This window comes from Chelon labrosus (genome assembly GCF_963514085.1).
Source record: "Chelon labrosus genome assembly, chromosome: 8".
Taxonomy (NCBI): domain Eukaryota; kingdom Metazoa; phylum Chordata; class Actinopteri; order Mugiliformes; family Mugilidae; genus Chelon; species Chelon labrosus.
This window is the reverse complement of record NC_140358.1, coordinates 9,575,103-9,592,412: the sequence shown is the minus strand read 5'-3', so window position 1 is coordinate 9,592,412 and position 17,310 is coordinate 9,575,103. Positions and strand designations below refer to the sequence as shown.

Genomic DNA, 17,310 nt, shown 5'->3' with positions numbered 1-17,310 from the left:
GTTCCTATTTTTCTCCCAAACCTCAGACATAATTCACATTAGATGTTTCTAATCTATTTTCTCTTTTCAAGACTTTCTTCACCTAAATTTGGTTGGAATACATCATGCCATAATGTGTTAATTAGAGAGCAAATGGCACCAAATAGCCATCTACAGTAGTTGCTGTTTTATTTCTCTGTGTCTTACTGGCTTGTTTTTCTCTTTCACTTCACAGTATACAGTTTGGAACTTTCTACCAAAGAACCTGTTTGAGCAGTTTAGAAGAATTGCCAATTTCTACTTCCTTATCATCTTCCTGGTTCAGGTAAGTTTGTCAGTGTGCCAACCAAAACAATGATATGCTTGTTTTGCTTATTTGTAGTCATACCCTGTGAAGGGCTGGTGTATTTTATGAAGCAGGTGTAAACTCGTTGTTGAGCAGTCAAAATGGGTTAGTGTTCCAGTGTATACAATCTGCCTACATGATGGGTGTGTTTCTTGCGTGAAAAGGCACGTGAGAAAGGGCTTTCATTTGCATGTGGCTGTGGCAGATGTTAATCTTAACAGGATGTGTGAACTGTGCAAGCGTGGACCGTGTGTGCAGTCATTTCAGGTGCGAAACTGCCGTCATCCCTCCAGGCTTGAAAACAGTGCATCTCTGTTTTACTTTAGAAGCTGTCTTGAGCAAACAGACACAGTCTTGGAATCCAGTCCGACAGATTGTTTAACATTATGCAGTCTGCTATATTACGTGGATTTTAAAGGAAATTGTAGGTTAAAGAAAGAAAACAACGCCCAGGTTAGTGAAACAAAGGAATGAAATGAAGGTATTGTACTCGGTTTGGTGAAAGATTAAGCACACGCTTGCTTTGATAGTGTCAAGATTCATTTATTTGAATTTGAAAAAATAGAACAAAAGCTATTTTGAACTGAACAAGTCGGTTTTTTTTGGAACAGTATCTATTTTCAGTTTTTGGCAGGCTGTATTCAGTTCAAACTTTGCCTCTGCTACGTTTATAGGTTATGTGTAGTCAGTGGAAAGTTATTCTTGTGTAGTTGTTTAATTTAACAAAGTATGGTTGTAACTGCTTCTGTCTTTCTATAAAGAAAAGACTACTGTATTTGTGTTAGTCTTATAAGGCAACTTCAAAATTTGTTTTTGTTTCTGTCACTGTGAGCTTGTGTTGTCTATGCTGCCTTAAATGGAAACTTTGAGATGCCCAAAAACGCTGACTAAAATGCATTGACTGGCATCTTTATTTCACTTCCCTTAAGTGACGTCTCTCCTCTCCTCTCCTCTCCTCTCCTCTCCTCTCCTCTCCATTTATTGTTTACATCTGCTCTTGCTCTTCCGTCACCCTCTCCTCGCTCTGTCTCTTTTTCTAATCCATGAAATGGAAACGAACCTCTTTCCTTTTAACGGTAGCCTAAACTATGGCAGCACACAGCCCTCTAGTGTAAACAGGTGCTGGTGATGGGCCTGCAGAGGAGGGATGTGCTTTCCCTGGTCAAATACCAACCGAACAAGCTTGTAGAATGACTCCTCCCAGAAGCCCAGTTCTGTACCAAACTGTGTCGGGCTCAAGCGATAGCCGATCAGTCGCAATGTTTATTTCTCCCTGGCTTTTACAGTTCACTCTTCAGCCTTTATTTTTATTTTTCTGCTTTAACTCTGTGTTATCCTCAGCTAATGTATATAATTGCTGGATTTTTCAGTTGAGCGCTAATGTGTGAAATTATTGTGAGCTAATATAGTACACTTATGTGGGAGTAAACCAGAAAGAATGTTTTCATCTCCCACACCAACCGCCTATTGCTGCATCTACACACAAGGATTTTCCGTGTGTGATGCTGTGTAAAATGTTGTTTGTGTGTGAATTCATGTATGCACGTGTGTCTGCTTGTGCTTGTGATGTACGAGTCAGTGGGTGTCCTGGGTTGGCTGATGGTGTTTACCCAAGCTGCAGCGTGGTTGGCATTTCTCCACTAATCCAGCCTCTCTTGAGAGGTTCCTTATCCTTACCTCTCAGTTTTTCCCATGTAGCCTGCTATTATATCAGAGAGCAAGAAACAGGTACACGCATTATGCACTCATTTTGCACTTGCATCTCATAGACAGAAATAAATGTTCTCGTTTCCCCTGAGAAGTGCCATGCAAATATTTTACCACCAACCAAATGTCATGCATCCTCCAACTCTATTCTATCCTCCCTTTGTCTCACTGTGTCATTATGTCTCTTTCTTTCTCCCTTTATCCCACATAACCCCCATCTCTCTGCAGCGCTGCACTGCTGACGTCAGCAGCCAGGAAGCCCTCTGTACTTCTGAGAGCCACAAATAGACACAGGCTGATAAAAAAGCACCACTGTCCTATAAATAGCCCTGCATGTCTTTGCTTGAATTTGATTGAATGGGAATAGAGTGTTGTGAGAAAGTCAGAGAAGCTGTGATGACCGAGCAGGAGCAGAAAGGAGAGAGAGAAGGAGAGGGAGGGTGAAGGGGTAGGAGGACACGAGGACCCACAGCACTGCCCTGGGACCCTGGAGACTTTCTGTCTGTCGCTCACTCTGACACACTTCTCGGCTCAGATGAAGGGCTTTGTGCTGCTCTGCTCTGCTGCTCTGGTATCACACAAGCACATCAGCAGCAGTATACCAGTTCACTCCTATTGCTGAGATTTTTTGCCTTTGCATTTGGTGCAGTGGAGGAAACGTATTTGATCATCTGCAAGTTTGGTGTTTTTATTGTGAATCCATTCTTATACACTGAAACACAAGCTCTGGAAGGATAGTATGTTGTTTGACAGTAGCTGAAGTTTTTTTTCTGTGGGTTTTAGTTTCCTTTGTGTTGCAGTATATAGTGACTATAATTAGAATCCACTGGGTTACTACTATTGCGAGAATTGTAGGTAGCTGTGCCTTTAAACAATACACCGCTTGCCCACGATCAAATTCAGATTTATTATGCACATTGAGAGTTTCACCGCATTCTGATCTTCAGTGTGTATTCACTGTAACGTGTACGTAAAACAAGAAGGCATACCTCTAGAGAAAAAGCAAAAAAACTGGTGCATTATGGGAGGATAAAAAAAACTACATGTATCTTCACAAATCAGCAACACCTGGTGCTGATCAGCCTTAAATTGTCCAGACAAGGAAGCAGCGCTTGCTGATCAGTGGATTGAACAAAATAACGCAGAAATGTGCTGTATGAATAGAACAAACAATGGCAGCGCCACAGTATTTTAATACTCAGTAGTAATGAAACGACTGATACATTAAAGGCAGTTACAACAACCCTCATTCTGTTCCAAAAATGGGAGCTGTTGTTGGTACTTTTATGTCTACAAAGCTGGTCAAGTGTGATGTAAACAGTATTGTAGTGTGAGACAAAAGAATTTTTTTTTTGTATCACTTTAGATGAACAGACACTAAAATATATGCCACCATCAGTAGTCTGTTTCAATCCGGTATTAAACATTTGTCTAAGATCAATCAAGATCAGACAATATTTTGGCTGAAAATGCTTTGGAGATCATTTTCTCTCTGGGGTTGTGGTGTGCCTTTGTCGCGTTTGGCCATCTGGACACTGCATCAGAAGGACATGCTGTTTTTGCAGTCCTTTTTGCAGTTGCTATTTTTTCTTTCTGTGATTAGACAGATTTAAATCCAGTCAGGGACACAAGATATGTGTGATATTAACGTACCATAGGAAAAAAAATCATGTGCTCCATCACGTTCCCCCAGTGCTGATCACAGCAGTGCTGAAGGAAGTGTTTGGCATGCCAATCAGGGGAAGGCTAGCATGACCAGGGAAAACTGAGCTTTTCTCAAGAGACATCCACTATCCACTGGCTACATAGCCTATGGCAATATGAGAGATCTGAAGAGTCCTTAACACGGAACACCGTATACATACCCATGTACACACACTGCGGTTTTTTAAACTTTGAGTACCCTCACCTCTGGCTCACAATGCCTGAGGATACTGCGGCAGTATTATTACTTCTGCTTCTGTCTCACTGGAATCACCAATTACCACAAATATAAGACTCTACTCTAGTTCTGCTCTACTCCGAATGGACGATGTGCACTAGTCCATCTCTTCTTTGTAATTGCTTTATCCTCCAGTTAATTGTAATGAAAGTAAAGCATGGGTGGACTAGCCACCCACTTCCCTTGAGCTTTGTGTGTACGAGAATGGGTACAGAATGTGGCTCTGTATTCAAGACTGACCAGGTTTGCAGAGGGATCAGCTGGTTTTCAATCTCAGTTCAAGCACAGGTGAGGAATACACCGGAGGCGGCATCAGAATGCATCTCCTGCTCTTAGTCGAGCTGATGTCTATCTGACACTTTGTAATGCTCCTGGTCAGAATATCAATGAGTTGGATGTGTCGCGTCTGTGCGTGCTGTAATATGCACTCAAGCTCAGGGGAAAGACCAACCTTCATTCTGCTGGATCAGAAATGCTGCAGTAAATCCATCTGACACATAAGGCCATTTTTGTGCTGTGGGGTTTAGCTGGAAGCCTTGGTCAGGTGATGCTCTTTAACTTGTTTGGGATTAACTAGTTCCACATCCTTATTGCATGCATGCCTAAAATCGCAACACATACGCACATAGCGTTGCTCCACATCGATTACCTCGCACACAGTTCAGGCAGGTAAGGTGAGTCTGATAGAGCTTTCTGCTGGCCCTCTCCCATGCCTTGGCAGAGACACACAAGTGTTGGCATGCCTGCAGATTAAGCACTCTGTCCCCGGCTTACTTGATTAAAAGTTCTATGGTCCAGAACCTCCCTTGCTCCCTTCCAAAATGTAAATGCCTTCCTTGTGTTTCCTGCTGATGGACAAATATGGGAAAGAGCAGAAACGCCTCACAGAAACAGACTACACCCTGCATTTAGAGGGTTAGCCCCATCTTCTAAACCACACACTGCTCCTCCTGCAACCATAGCCTGCTGCTGTAAGCCTTTGTAGTGAGGAATTAAATGTACAGCTGGTCTGTATGAAGGTCACATGTTTATTGTAGAATGTTAATCATATATATGTTGTTTCCCCCAATAGGTGATAGTGGACACCCCCACCAGCCCAGTCACCAGTGGCCTACCCTTATTTTTTGTGATTACAGTAACTGCTATCAAGCAGGTAAGATACCGCCTAATGAGGCTAGTGAGTGTTGTAATGTCTTTCGTCACATTATATCCTTCCTCCTTCACCATATAGCATTTTAAGTCCCTCTGCCTTCACAGCTCCCTTGCTGTGATTTTTGTATAAAGTACATGACTAATGCTCTCTTGGGTTTTGTAATAATGTGCTCTGCTGGTGAATTCTGATTGGGGTGAAGATGAAATGGGCTCTAGGGGAGTGTGAACAAATGGAGGGAGACAAATTCTATTAGAGAGATACAAATTATCAAGGGGAGTGTCTGTTTCATTGACTCCAGTTCTGCTACGTCCCAGCTTCAGATGTATTGTTCTACGATTGCCTTTTTAGTTGGCCTACTGCTGGGACTTTGAAATACACAATTGTGGGTGGACTTCCGAAAATATATGGGATGCACTGATAGCACTGGACCGCCTTCAGTCAGGCTTTGAAGTGGGGACTCCAAGGCAGTCGGCCTGACTTCAGGAGTCAGGCCATGAACTCCATAGTGCATCTGACCATCCATGACAAGCCTCCCCTCTTTTTCTCTCGCATTTCATCTACCTAGAATAATTTCTCAACATCACTCAAACAGACTTTCTCTTCCTATCACCTTTCCAAGTAGTTCCTCTTTCTGGCTTGAGCTCAGTTTTGGCACATATTCTAGTTTCCCCCTCTACCCTCTGCATCTCTGCACCATCTCCTCTATCTCCATCACTATCTTAAAGTACTTATGAAGGACTTTATCAACACTAGATTCTGAGGCTTATGCTGCAGCAGCCCCAGACATTTTTTTTTTTTTTTTTAACCTGAGTCAGTAATATTTCTCCGTAGACTGTTTCAGTGCACTGCTGGACAGTCACCATCCCATTCTATGGCTGCAGGCACTCATACACATAATGATGAAATACTGAATGTAAAAAAGCGGAAACTTTTTCTGTCATTACCCTTTTCAGAACATGAAAACATTCACGGTCCACCCTCTCAATTTGACATCCATTCCACTGCTTTCTGTCAATTTGTCATAGCTGGCAGTATCCCATGGGTGCTAATGCCTCAGAGAAAGTTTGTACTTTTTGTTGTCCTAAGCAAATAATGCTGTTCTGATTTTGATATATTGCCGTAGGGCTATGAGGACTGGCTACGGCACAAGGCTGACAATGAGGTGAATAAGTACCCAGTGACCGTGAGAGAGGATGGCCGAAGGATACGAAAGGAGAGTGAAAAGATCAAGGTACCTTTTAGCAGACACATATGAACTTGGATAAACTGTACTAAGAAATGCCTTAAAGATACGTAGATATGAGGCTGCTGACGGCTTGGTATGACTGTTAGGAATGTACTGTATGCGTAGTAGAGAACATGCTCTGACTGCTGAGGTACAGTTGGTACAAGGTGGAGGTTATTTTTCCTGTGTAGTCCAGTTCTATTTGCTTTAGATAACAACATTTTTATTTGATCGGAAAATTAGACAGGTAATGTTTAAAGTGAAATAAATTCATCTGGCTTGTGTTCAAGGGCTGCTAGTGCTGCAGACTTCACTGAGAATCAGCATTCAGCTGTCAAAACAAAAACTGTGTTGTTTTGTATGAAACTGTGCACAGCTGCACAGGAGCAAGTTAACTGTAAATTACCTCCTAGTGTTAGATATACCAGTGAGTACTAAAGTAAACATTCAGCAAGCCAAAAATAAGACGGCTTTGTCTCAGTAACTGACAAAACAAACTGGAGCTAAAAGGTGAGTGAATATTGATGTGTAGTAAGACAAAGGACTCTGGATGCCTTGCTCTTGTTGCTCCTTAATTTGGCAATTGTTTACACATTAGTCGCAACAATTTGATAGGAAACTGGCAATGTTTATTTTCTAGTTCCCCACCCCCTAGTGGTAATGTAAACCTCTGTCACTCATGTTTTGCCAAATTCTTCTAATATCAGGCCTTCGAAGTGGGAGAAAGCAAACTCTGTGTTGGTTGTGCCTCTTCAGGTGGGCGATGTTGTGGAGGTGGAGGAAGATGAGACCTTTCCCTGTGACTTAATACTACTGCAGTCAAGCCGAGATGACGACACATGTTTCGTTACCACAGCAAGTCTGGATGGAGAGTCCAACCATAAAGTATGGGAGGCGTGAATATTTTAATCAAAATACTTCCTTAGTTTAAAACTTGTTTCTGTAACATTATATTAGGTAAAGGAACACTTATCAGCCTTGTTCTTCAGGTTTTGGTTCTTGTCTCGTTTCTTAGAAATATGTATCAGTGCATGGTTGTGCTAAAGCGCGCCAAAGTATTTCTTTTGTCCTCTAATTTGTTTGTACTGTCTCTGTAGAAGTATGGGGAAGCTGAAATGATCACATGACCTAAGTCAGTCACAGCTCACACTCTGTCTCTTCCACTTGTCCAGACACACTACACGGTGCCAGACACAGAGAAGGATCTGGAATCTCTCAGTGCCACAATTGAGTGTGAACAACCACAGCCTGACCTTTACAAGTAGGCAATCATCATGTGCTCCTAACAGATTTGCACGACAGACATGTGTTGCCTGTGGTTTGTTGGGCAATGGATTCAAAATTTCATGACTAATAATAATGTTACAGTTAGATTGTTGATGTTTTGACTGGTTTCATGGAATACTATAATACTATAAACGGGAATAGTGAAAAGTTAGTCTGTTTCCAGTAATCTGTCAACATCCCACCACAAAATTAACTTGTTTTATTTGAAAACTCTCAGTGTAGTTAACAGATTATATTTGGTTCCCCCTTCTGCGATGAAAAATGTTGTCATTTAGCTACGGGCTGTTCAGCTAATAAAAATGACAGCATGCAGCTGGCTAACTACCAGTAATTACCTGGCCTTCAACCCTCTTTACCTGATTTTAGGTCAGTAACCACATAGTCCTGTAAATTTTATGAACTCGACATAGATTTGATAACCTCACAATCCAATCCACTGTGGTACTAAGAGATTGTATAACATGCAAACCAGATGTATCATGAACATTTTATGGCTTCAGCTTCTGAGTGTGTGTTATTTTGTTCCAGGTTTGTTGGTCGTATGCACATCTACACAAACAATCAGGAACCTGCAGTGAGGTGAGAGCACTCGTATACATCCATCTCAGTCCACTTTAATTGAGAGCAAAATCAAAACATAGTTGCTAAAGCACTCATTTGTTTCATTTGTGTCACCAACAAATCATGATTCCATTGATCCTTTATTGCACACAAGCATTAAAATTAAAACGGCTGCCAGGCCTTTAGCAAATGCTTCCAAAGTACTCCCACGGGCAGTTATCATTGACTGCTTTGTAATGACCGTATAAACAAAGACCAGTGTCCTTCTCAAGAACATTGGGACCGGTGTAAGCCCAGACTGCTGTCGTTCTGTCACTGTGTATTTTAGAGTGGATGCCAGCTTTCCTGCCAGGTTTCCATTTAGAGCATAGAGGAGTGTGTTGATTGGACAGCTTTTGTATGACTAAATGGTCCGATCTATTGATGTGTTTGTGCAGGTCTTTAGGCCCAGAAAACCTACTTCTGAAAGGGGCAACTTTAAAGAACACTCAGAAGATCTGTGGTGAGTCAGAAAGTATTGGGTTTATTAAAATAACTGAAGATAATTACAGATGGCTCATTATCTAAAATGTTGATCTCTCTGTCTTTTACTCATTGTTTCTCTAGGTGTTGCAGTTTATACTGGCATGGAGACAAAGATGGCTCTCAACTACCAGGGCAAATCTCAGAAACGCTCTGCTGTGGAGAAGTGAGTTAGACAAGTCAGTGTAAGTTTAAGGTTACACGACATACCTTTTTTTCCCCCTCTTTTAATGAGATTTTCTTTTCTATTTTCAGGTCCATTAATGCCTTCCTTCTGGTTTACCTCTGCATATTGGTGAGCAAAGCCCTAGTGTGCACTACACTCAAGTATGTGTGGCAGAGCAAGCCTGGACAGGATGAGCCGTGGTACAACGAGAAAACCCAGAGAGAGAAAGACACAAATCTGGTGAGTGCATATTTTAGAAAACGGCTATGACATTAGGCCAGGTTGAAACATCAGACTGTGAGTTATGTGTTTGATTCAAGACAATGACCAGAAACAAGTTGAATCAAGACGAGTGTGAGAATAGCCAAAAATTTGAACTTTGTTTACTTTAGCGAAATGATTGGAATAATACATGTCTAGAGCTATGATAAATATTGAGCCTTGGAGGCTTTTAAAGTCACAGCTCCATCCATTGTATCAAAGCACTTTATATGCTTTAGTTTCTTCTGATCCACACGTGCAAAGCAACAAAACGGCCACTGTCGCACGGTCCATTTCACTGACTCAGTGAACCGTGAGCATTGTGACTGCCATTGCGTCTTAAAGTTTGTTACAAAACAGGACTGCTGAGCTAAAGTTATGGACATTGTGTACAGTTGTGCCCAAAATTTGCAGTGTAGTCAACCTATGGTGAAGTCCACAACAGCACATTTTCCAAGCCTGCTGACATTAGCTCAGCTTGTGGAGAAAACAGCACAGGATTCCACAGCAGGATGAGTTTTTGTTTAAATATGTGCTGCCTTATTTTCCAACAGTACCTTAAGATGTTCACCGACTTCCTGTCCTTCATGGTCCTCTTCAACTTCATCATACCTGTGTCCATGTATGTAACGGTTGAGATGCAAAAGTTTTTGGGTTCCTTTTTCATCACATGGGACAAAGATTTCTTCGACCCTGAAATCCAGGAGGGGGCCCTGGTCAACACTTCGGACCTTAATGAGGAGCTTGGACAGGTATGGCAAATGGATAAAGTTAAATGAAGCATTTAAATGCCAAACTTGTATATCATTTGCACAAGTTTCTATAAACTCTGTATTTCTGTGCATTTTTAAAAAAACTTTCACTAATTTATTTATTTTCAATCGTTTTACCTTTAGGTGGAGTATGTCTTCACAGACAAGACTGGCACCCTCACTCAGAATAACATGGAGTTCATTGAGTGCTGCATCGACGGCTTCCAGTACAAATACCGGGACGCAAGCACAGAGTTGGACGGATTCTGTGTCACAGATGGACCTGTGAGCAAACTACAGCAGAAAGCTGGCAGGGTGGGTGTTGTGGTGTCCCTCCATCTGTTGTAAAAATCACACAAGCACATATGGCAATTACATAGCTTGTTGCCTTGTTGCCCAGAAAGACCCTTCATAGGTCACCTACTTACAGTCTCCTTGACATGTTAACATATGCACGGAGGGGGGAAAAGCAGCTGTGTACTCTTGACATGAGCACCTGATAACACTTTACAGACCGTTGCACCTCCACACTTATGTTGATATGGAGTCAATTTATGGAGACAAGTAGTTGTAAATCCGCGGCTTTATCTAAACTCCAGCTACTGTATATGACTCTGTCTGCAGCTGTAAATTAATTATTACAAATTGTTAATCCGTTAGTTACATTTACTGTTTCACTATACTGAGTCTTATCCGTGGTGTGTTATTAGGAGAAAGAAGAGCTTTTTCTGCGTGCCCTGTGTCTGTGCCACACAGTCCAGGTGAAGGAGTCTACAGAGCAAGATCAAGGCCAAAGGGATGGACAGATAGACCAAGTGGATGGATTAGGAGTAGATGAAGAGGTGCCCTCTGCACCACAGGAGCAGAGGGGCTTTATTGCTTCCTCTCCTGATGAGGTTGCCCTGGTCAAGGGTGCCATGAGGTAAGAGATCTGCCATTATGAGTCAGTGAGTTGAACTCTCATTGTAAGAAGCACATAGTTTGAATATAAATGTCATATCAGAATGCATTTGGGAATATATATATACATATACATATTCTTTATTCTTTACAGTATTTATTAATAGCAAATTTGTGGTGATTTGTCTCCATTGGCAGATATGGCTTCACATTTCTGGGTCTTGAAAGTAAAACCATGAAAATCCGCAACAGGAGCAATGATGTTGAAATGTAAGTCAGTCATTATTTAGACTAAGCAGTGTGATTTCGATCATGTCTTTCTATTTGAGTTTTTTAATTCCATTGTGCACGTCCCGAAGGTATGAACTGCTTCATGTGTTGAACTTTGACCCAGTAAGAAGGCGAATGAGTGTAATCGTCAGATCCAGATCAGGTGAGCAAGTTTATTGCACTGACAGATAAGGCGTTGGCCCTTTGCTGTCACCATGTTGTGTGTCTAAATGATGGTGTGTTTTTATGCCCAGGTGACACACTACTTTTCTGTAAGGGAGCAGATTCTTCCATCTTCCCCAGAGTCAGACAAGAGGAGGTTGAAAGGATACGCATGCATGTGGAGCGTAATGCAACAGTGAGCGACAAACACTCTTTCTTTGCAAGGATATTAAAAGGATATTAAATTATTTTGTGTTTTCTTGTAACACAAGTTTCTGTTTCCCTACTCAGGAGGGCTACAGAACGCTGTGTGTTGCCTACAAACATCTTAATGCAGAGGAGTACGCCCAGGCAGATGCGGGGTTAAGGGAGGCTAGACTGGCTCTGCAGGACAGAGAGGAGAAGCTCATGGCTGTTTACAACCAAGTAGAGACCGGAATGAGTCTAATTGGAGCCACTGCTGTAGAAGATCGGTCAGTGTTTACACACCATGAGCATACAGCTTTCACTGATCAAAGCGCTAATGGGCGAAGTTGTGAAGTTGTGGCTGCTGCCCTTTCTTCCCATTAAGCATCAGTGCCAAGCAGTTTAGATAGTTAAAACTCCCTATATAAGGAAACTACAGAGTACACCTAAAATGTACATGCTATACTTGTGATTGACATTTTTGTCTTGCTGTAAAGAATTAATGCCTCCTACTGCACATGTTTAAGCGTTTTCACAAGATTTCAGAGCACTTTTTTATGTGTTTCAATTCCTTTATAATCTCACTTGAGTATTTAAATGAAAGAAGTCCCTATTCCAGTGTTTTTTAATGTACGCACACACTGCCATCTTGTGGTCAGGTGTCCTACACAAGCTCAAGCACACTAAACATTAAAATATGCTGCATGAATTTATATATTGAAATTAGAAAACACACAAAAGTATTTTATATTTATATATACACCGATCAGGCATAACATTATGACCACCTTCCTAATATTGTGTAGGTCTCCCTTGTGCCTCCAAAACAGTTGTAACTCATCAGAGAATGGACATGGGCCTTCTGAGGATGTCACTTCACTTCACCTGTCAGTGGTCATAATGTTATGCCTGATAGGTGTATATGTATATATTAGTGCCCTTGTTGTTCCAAATTTTCATGAACTATGTGAATTTGGTGCATTAGTTTGTTACATCAGAGGTAGTGTTGCAATAATCTTTGTTGAAACAACACCTTTCCTGGATTTTCTTCCGTATACATGTGCCTCGTTGTTATAATGGAATTATCTTTTCCTTCCTCGTCATAATAATAATGTCATGGGTTAGAATAGTAGTTTTTTTACTTCTCATCTGATATATCTTCTTTTTGTTCGTATTCCACAGGCTTCAAGAGGAGGCAGCAGAGACGATGGAAGCTCTGCAGGGAGCAGGCATTAAGGTTTGGGTCCTAACGGGCGACAAGATGGAGACGGCAAAGTCCACTTGTTATGCTTGCAGATTATTCCAGAGGAACACAGAGCTGTTGGAACTTACAGTGCGAACTCTAGAGGATGGAGGGAGGAGGCGTGAAGAGCGACTGCATGAGCTTTTGTCTGACTACCACAAGAAAGTTGTGCAGGACGCACCACCAGTAAAGGCAGGCACCACCAGGTTGGTACCTTGACCTACAGGATTTTAACATATGTACTCAGATTATTTTGTGGTCATATACTTTTCACATAATGTAATCTAACCAGAATCTTACAAGTTTGATAAAGACTGATACAGGTTGATAACTTTATTATCTTCTCTGTGTTGAAGGAGTTGGTCCATGGCCAGCCACGATTATGGTTTCATCGTAGATGGAGCCACTCTGTCGATGGTGCTCAACTCATCGTCTGAATCAAACTCAAATCTTTACAAGAACCTGTTCCTTCAGATTTGTCAAAACTCCACAGCCGTGCTGTGCTGTCGCATGGCTCCTCTGCAAAAGGCCCAGGTCAGAGTAACCATTTAAAATGTGGAAACTACTTATTCATTAAAGAACTGAAATGATGACCTCTGCTGTAAGTACTTGGTTTCAGTTATCTTTTATTGTTGCCTATCTTTATTACACCGTCTATAGATTGTTAAAATGGTGAAGAACTCTAAAGGCAGTCCAATCACCCTTTCCATTGGAGATGGAGCCAATGATGTCAGTATGATTTTGGAAGCTCATGTTGGCATTGGTAAGAAACATCATGGTGAACTTGACTGAATACTATATCCATGTTCCATGTTGTAGTAAAGGTTGTGTGTAATTATTTTGGTTGTGGTGTTTCAGGCATTAAAGGTAAAGAAGGCCGGCAAGCAGTGAGGAACAGTGATTACGCCATCCCTAAACTCAAGCACCTCAAGAAACTTTTGTTGGCTCATGGGCATCTCTACTATGTTCGCATTGCACACCTGGTGCAGTATTTTTTTTACAAGGTAGGAGGAGCAGATACTTCTGTCACACTGACTTTTTATTATTGTAAAAGCAAACCCTGTGTTTCCCAAACAACCTCACACATTCACTTCATTTTGTGTATTATGTGATGAAGAAATACAGATTTGACAAAATGAATTAATGTTAAATGGATTTTCTTTATTGTTAAACTCTGGTTTATGTGTTTTATTTACTTTATAAGCAGTTTTGTGATTATATTTGACTTTTTTTCTCTTTTCCTGCAGAACCTTTGCTTCATCTTACCTCAGTTTTTGTACCAGTTCTTCTGTGGCTATTCTCAGCAAGTGAGTATGTCCTGAGTCCCTTTGAGGTTCAGAGATGTTATGAACAAGAAGGGAGGCAGAGTACCTTAAAATCCACACTTCCTCGTCCCCCTGAATGCCCTTCCCCCAGGTTTCCCCCTCCCTCACTGCCCCTGGGATGTTTGAGGTCCGACATGATTAAACACTTAGACTTAGACTACATACATAATCCTTCTACAATACTATGTGTCTGATTGTGCCACCATGCTATATTACATATGGATATTATGTAATCCTGGTGGTGTATGTCTTGTCACGCTGCAAGGAAACATGACTCACCAATACATTATAAAAAAAATATACTCATGGATCTAGTTTGTAGCACGTGAATTAACTTCCTTATTAATTAGAAATACTTTAATTAGAAATACTTTATATTATTTATATGTATAACTTTCAAAAATTATAATAATCCCTTTTCAGAACATTGATCATGTTTTGGTATGTCTGTTTGTGATAGGTGAGAGTGAATTTTTCATTCTCCGTAATGCCGCATGGCCCCTGACATAGATCTTTCATGAGCCCATGAAAGATGTGTGTACTGTATATAAGCTTGCTTATATGACATGCTTTAAGTTATGCTGGTGTGTATGAGTACTTTCCTCTCCATGATATTAACCCCTGGTTGCCCCGTCCCTTTTCCTCCTCCCTACCAACTCCCTCTCCTGTCAATCCTTCCTCCTGCTCACATCCAACCCCAGCCCCTGTATGATGCGGCCTATCTGACGATGTACAACATCTGCTTCACCTCTATGCCCATCCTGGCCTACAGCCTTTTGGAGCAGCACATTTGCATTGAGGTTCTTCTGGATAATGCCACCCTCTACAGGTAAAGTTGGGGATTTTTTTTTTTTATTATTACTTATTTATTTTTATTTTTTTTTAGTGATCATTTGACTGAATGGTCAGTTATGTAGATTTTTAAGTTAAGAGAAATAATGCGAAAGCTGAAATGCACTTAAGTACTTGCACAGTCACTGAATAATGTTTAAAACGTATTGTGGTAATGCCCAAACTGGATACATTAGAACACTGTAACCATCAATGCAGAATGTAAATGTCTATTGTATGTTTCACATACATACACACACACACACACACACACACACACACACACACACACACACACTCATCTATCTATCTATCTATCTATCTATCTATCTTTCTATCCATATGCAGAAATATACTGAGCTATATGTATAGAGACTTTGTTCATTTTCCTCTTTCACAACAGAGAGATTGCTAAGAATGCTATGTTACGCTGGGGACCATTCCTCTACTGGACGTTGCTGGGAGTCTTCCATGGCTTGCTATTCTTCTTCGGTGTTCGATATTTATTCAGTAACCCAGCCCTGCAGGATAATGGCCAGGTTTGATTTATTTCGCTGTTCAGTTGTGTGTGATATAAACCTACACGATTAAGCGTCATTTCCTAACGCCGTCTGCTCGCTTGTGAATCCAGATTTTCGGGAACTGGTCATATGGAACGATTGTGTTCACTGTCCTTGTGTTCACTGTAACCCTGAAGGTAAGCTTCTTACCTGCTCTTCATCTTACCTTATGAAGTGATGATCAGAGCTGATATAAGAAAACAAATGTCTTGCTGAACGTTGACTTTGATCAGTGACTTTTCACTGCCATTCAAGCTTGCTCTGGACACACGGCACTGGACGTGGATAAACCACTTTGTCATATGGGGTTCCCTGGCTTTCTACGTGTTTTTCAGCTTCTTCTGGGGAGGAATAATATGGTGAGTCAGTGTAGTTGACCTTTGTTATTTTTTCATTTTTATTCAAACACCACAGTCCTTCCAGACAGCGTAAACTAATAATGTGTTGCCTTTGCCGCAGGCCTTTCCTGGGGCAGCAGCGTTTGTACTTTGTGTTTGCCAACATGCTGAGTTCAGTGTCAGCTTGGCTGGTCATCATATTGCTCATCCTGCTCAGCCTACTGCCAGAAATCCTGCTTGTGGTGCTCCGCAAGCCCCGCGGCCCCAACGCTCGACAGGTAAAACTGAAACAGACATGAGGAACATTTACAGACTTCTTTCTTTCTTTCTTTCTTTCTTTCTTTCTTTCTTTCTTCTTTATGCCTTAACTCTTTCTTTCCTCTGTCTTTTGCTCTTTCTTTCCTTGTTTATTTCTTTTCCCCCTTCTTTTACTTTTTTCTCACTCTTTCTTTCTTGTTTCCTTCCTCTCTTGTTTCCTTCCCCTCTTTTGGATTTATGATGTTAACATGCACTTTATTTAAACAATTTAACTATTTTTCCTTTAAAGCTTTAGTTGATGTTATTGGAACCGGATCATAAGAACTTCCACTCACTCCCTGGTCTGTGTGGTTAGATCATGTGCTGGGGACAAGCGAGGATCAGACCTGACATCTATGTCATAGTTTTTGACAACTAGCACCCAAACACACACCTATGATCTATTTTAACCCTCTGCTAGCAACTATGACACATCAGCTAATGTCAGGTGCTGTTTTGAATAATGTGGTGGGTGAACTTGTAGCCCTAAATCATATTTGAGTGTATGTGTGTGCCCACACGTTTGAAACAAGTTCTCTAAAAGTTTTCAAAGAAGGAAGAATATAGGGAATAAATAATATGCTCAAAAAACTACTAAGAGAAGCATACTAACAGATAAAGGAACTATAAAGGCAGGAACACAAAACGGATACTTGTTTTTTGTTTCACTGTGTCATTAAATTTAAATAAGCCTGAATATGTAAGAGCTTGTTGTGATTACATTTCAGGGGCTTTGTTTTCCTCTAGAAGACGTTCTCAGACATATTTTGTCATTTCAGTTCTCTCCCCATGAGTCTAATGTGTTTTCCAAGCAGCTGGAAGTGTTTGGTGGTATGCTCGTGCTTTTGGGTGTATCCCACTTAATTTTTGTTTTTAATTGTGTCTAGACTTGTTTTATTTGTGAAAAGCAACAAGCTAAATCAAATGTTTTGCACATATTTGAGGGAAGCCATGCTATGTGCACATTTCTGCAATATATTCTTATTACAGTGCATATGGAGTTCATTTGCTTTATGTCCGTTAGCAACGTGGCAGAATCAAATCAAAGACATTTAACTGTTTTGATTTTTTTAGTGGTTATAAATCAAACTATGGATTTTACGGTCTACATATTTAAATGGCAGCTCTTCCCATGAGTATATGGTTCTTTTCAAACTCTTTTTTTAGAACACCAACAAGCCTATTTTCGCTCATTTTCCCACTTTGTTTTCCAAGCTGGTACTATTGCATTTGCACTTTAACTCATTCTTTTTATCTATCTCACCCTCTTATTTTTTCCCTCTCTTCCTCTTTGGAC

At 40.9% G+C, this 17,310-nt stretch overlaps 1 protein-coding gene across 4 annotated transcripts in view; it reads left to right on the top strand.

Annotated features, from left to right (window-relative positions):
* atp11c (ATPase phospholipid transporting 11C (ATP11C blood group)) overlaps positions 1 to 17,310 on the top strand; it is a 39,148-nt gene that overhangs the window by 16,070 nt on the left and 5,768 nt on the right. For all 4 annotated transcript variants that reach the window (XM_084549332.1, XM_084549331.1, XM_084549330.1 and 1 more), the window contains exons 3-28: positions 215 to 304; positions 5,047 to 5,127; positions 6,251 to 6,358; positions 7,109 to 7,237; positions 7,525 to 7,613; positions 8,168 to 8,218; positions 8,638 to 8,702; positions 8,807 to 8,888; positions 8,978 to 9,128; positions 9,704 to 9,901; positions 10,046 to 10,216; positions 10,612 to 10,823; positions 11,000 to 11,071; positions 11,161 to 11,234; positions 11,326 to 11,429; positions 11,525 to 11,706; positions 12,602 to 12,868; positions 13,019 to 13,196; positions 13,323 to 13,425; positions 13,521 to 13,666; positions 13,910 to 13,969; positions 14,689 to 14,816; positions 15,222 to 15,357; positions 15,450 to 15,515; positions 15,634 to 15,737; positions 15,838 to 15,994. In XM_084549332.1, the coding sequence (XP_084405458.1) occupies positions 215 to 304; positions 5,047 to 5,127; positions 6,251 to 6,358; positions 7,109 to 7,237; positions 7,525 to 7,613; positions 8,168 to 8,218; positions 8,638 to 8,702; positions 8,807 to 8,888; positions 8,978 to 9,128; positions 9,704 to 9,901; positions 10,046 to 10,216; positions 10,612 to 10,823; positions 11,000 to 11,071; positions 11,161 to 11,234; positions 11,326 to 11,429; positions 11,525 to 11,706; positions 12,602 to 12,868; positions 13,019 to 13,196; positions 13,323 to 13,425; positions 13,521 to 13,666; positions 13,910 to 13,969; positions 14,689 to 14,816; positions 15,222 to 15,357; positions 15,450 to 15,515; positions 15,634 to 15,737; positions 15,838 to 15,994 (3,204 nt within the window). The remainder of the gene's footprint in view (positions 1 to 214; positions 305 to 5,046; positions 5,128 to 6,250; positions 6,359 to 7,108; positions 7,238 to 7,524; positions 7,614 to 8,167; positions 8,219 to 8,637; positions 8,703 to 8,806; positions 8,889 to 8,977; positions 9,129 to 9,703; positions 9,902 to 10,045; positions 10,217 to 10,611; positions 10,824 to 10,999; positions 11,072 to 11,160; positions 11,235 to 11,325; positions 11,430 to 11,524; positions 11,707 to 12,601; positions 12,869 to 13,018; positions 13,197 to 13,322; positions 13,426 to 13,520; positions 13,667 to 13,909; positions 13,970 to 14,688; positions 14,817 to 15,221; positions 15,358 to 15,449; positions 15,516 to 15,633; positions 15,738 to 15,837; positions 15,995 to 17,310) is intronic.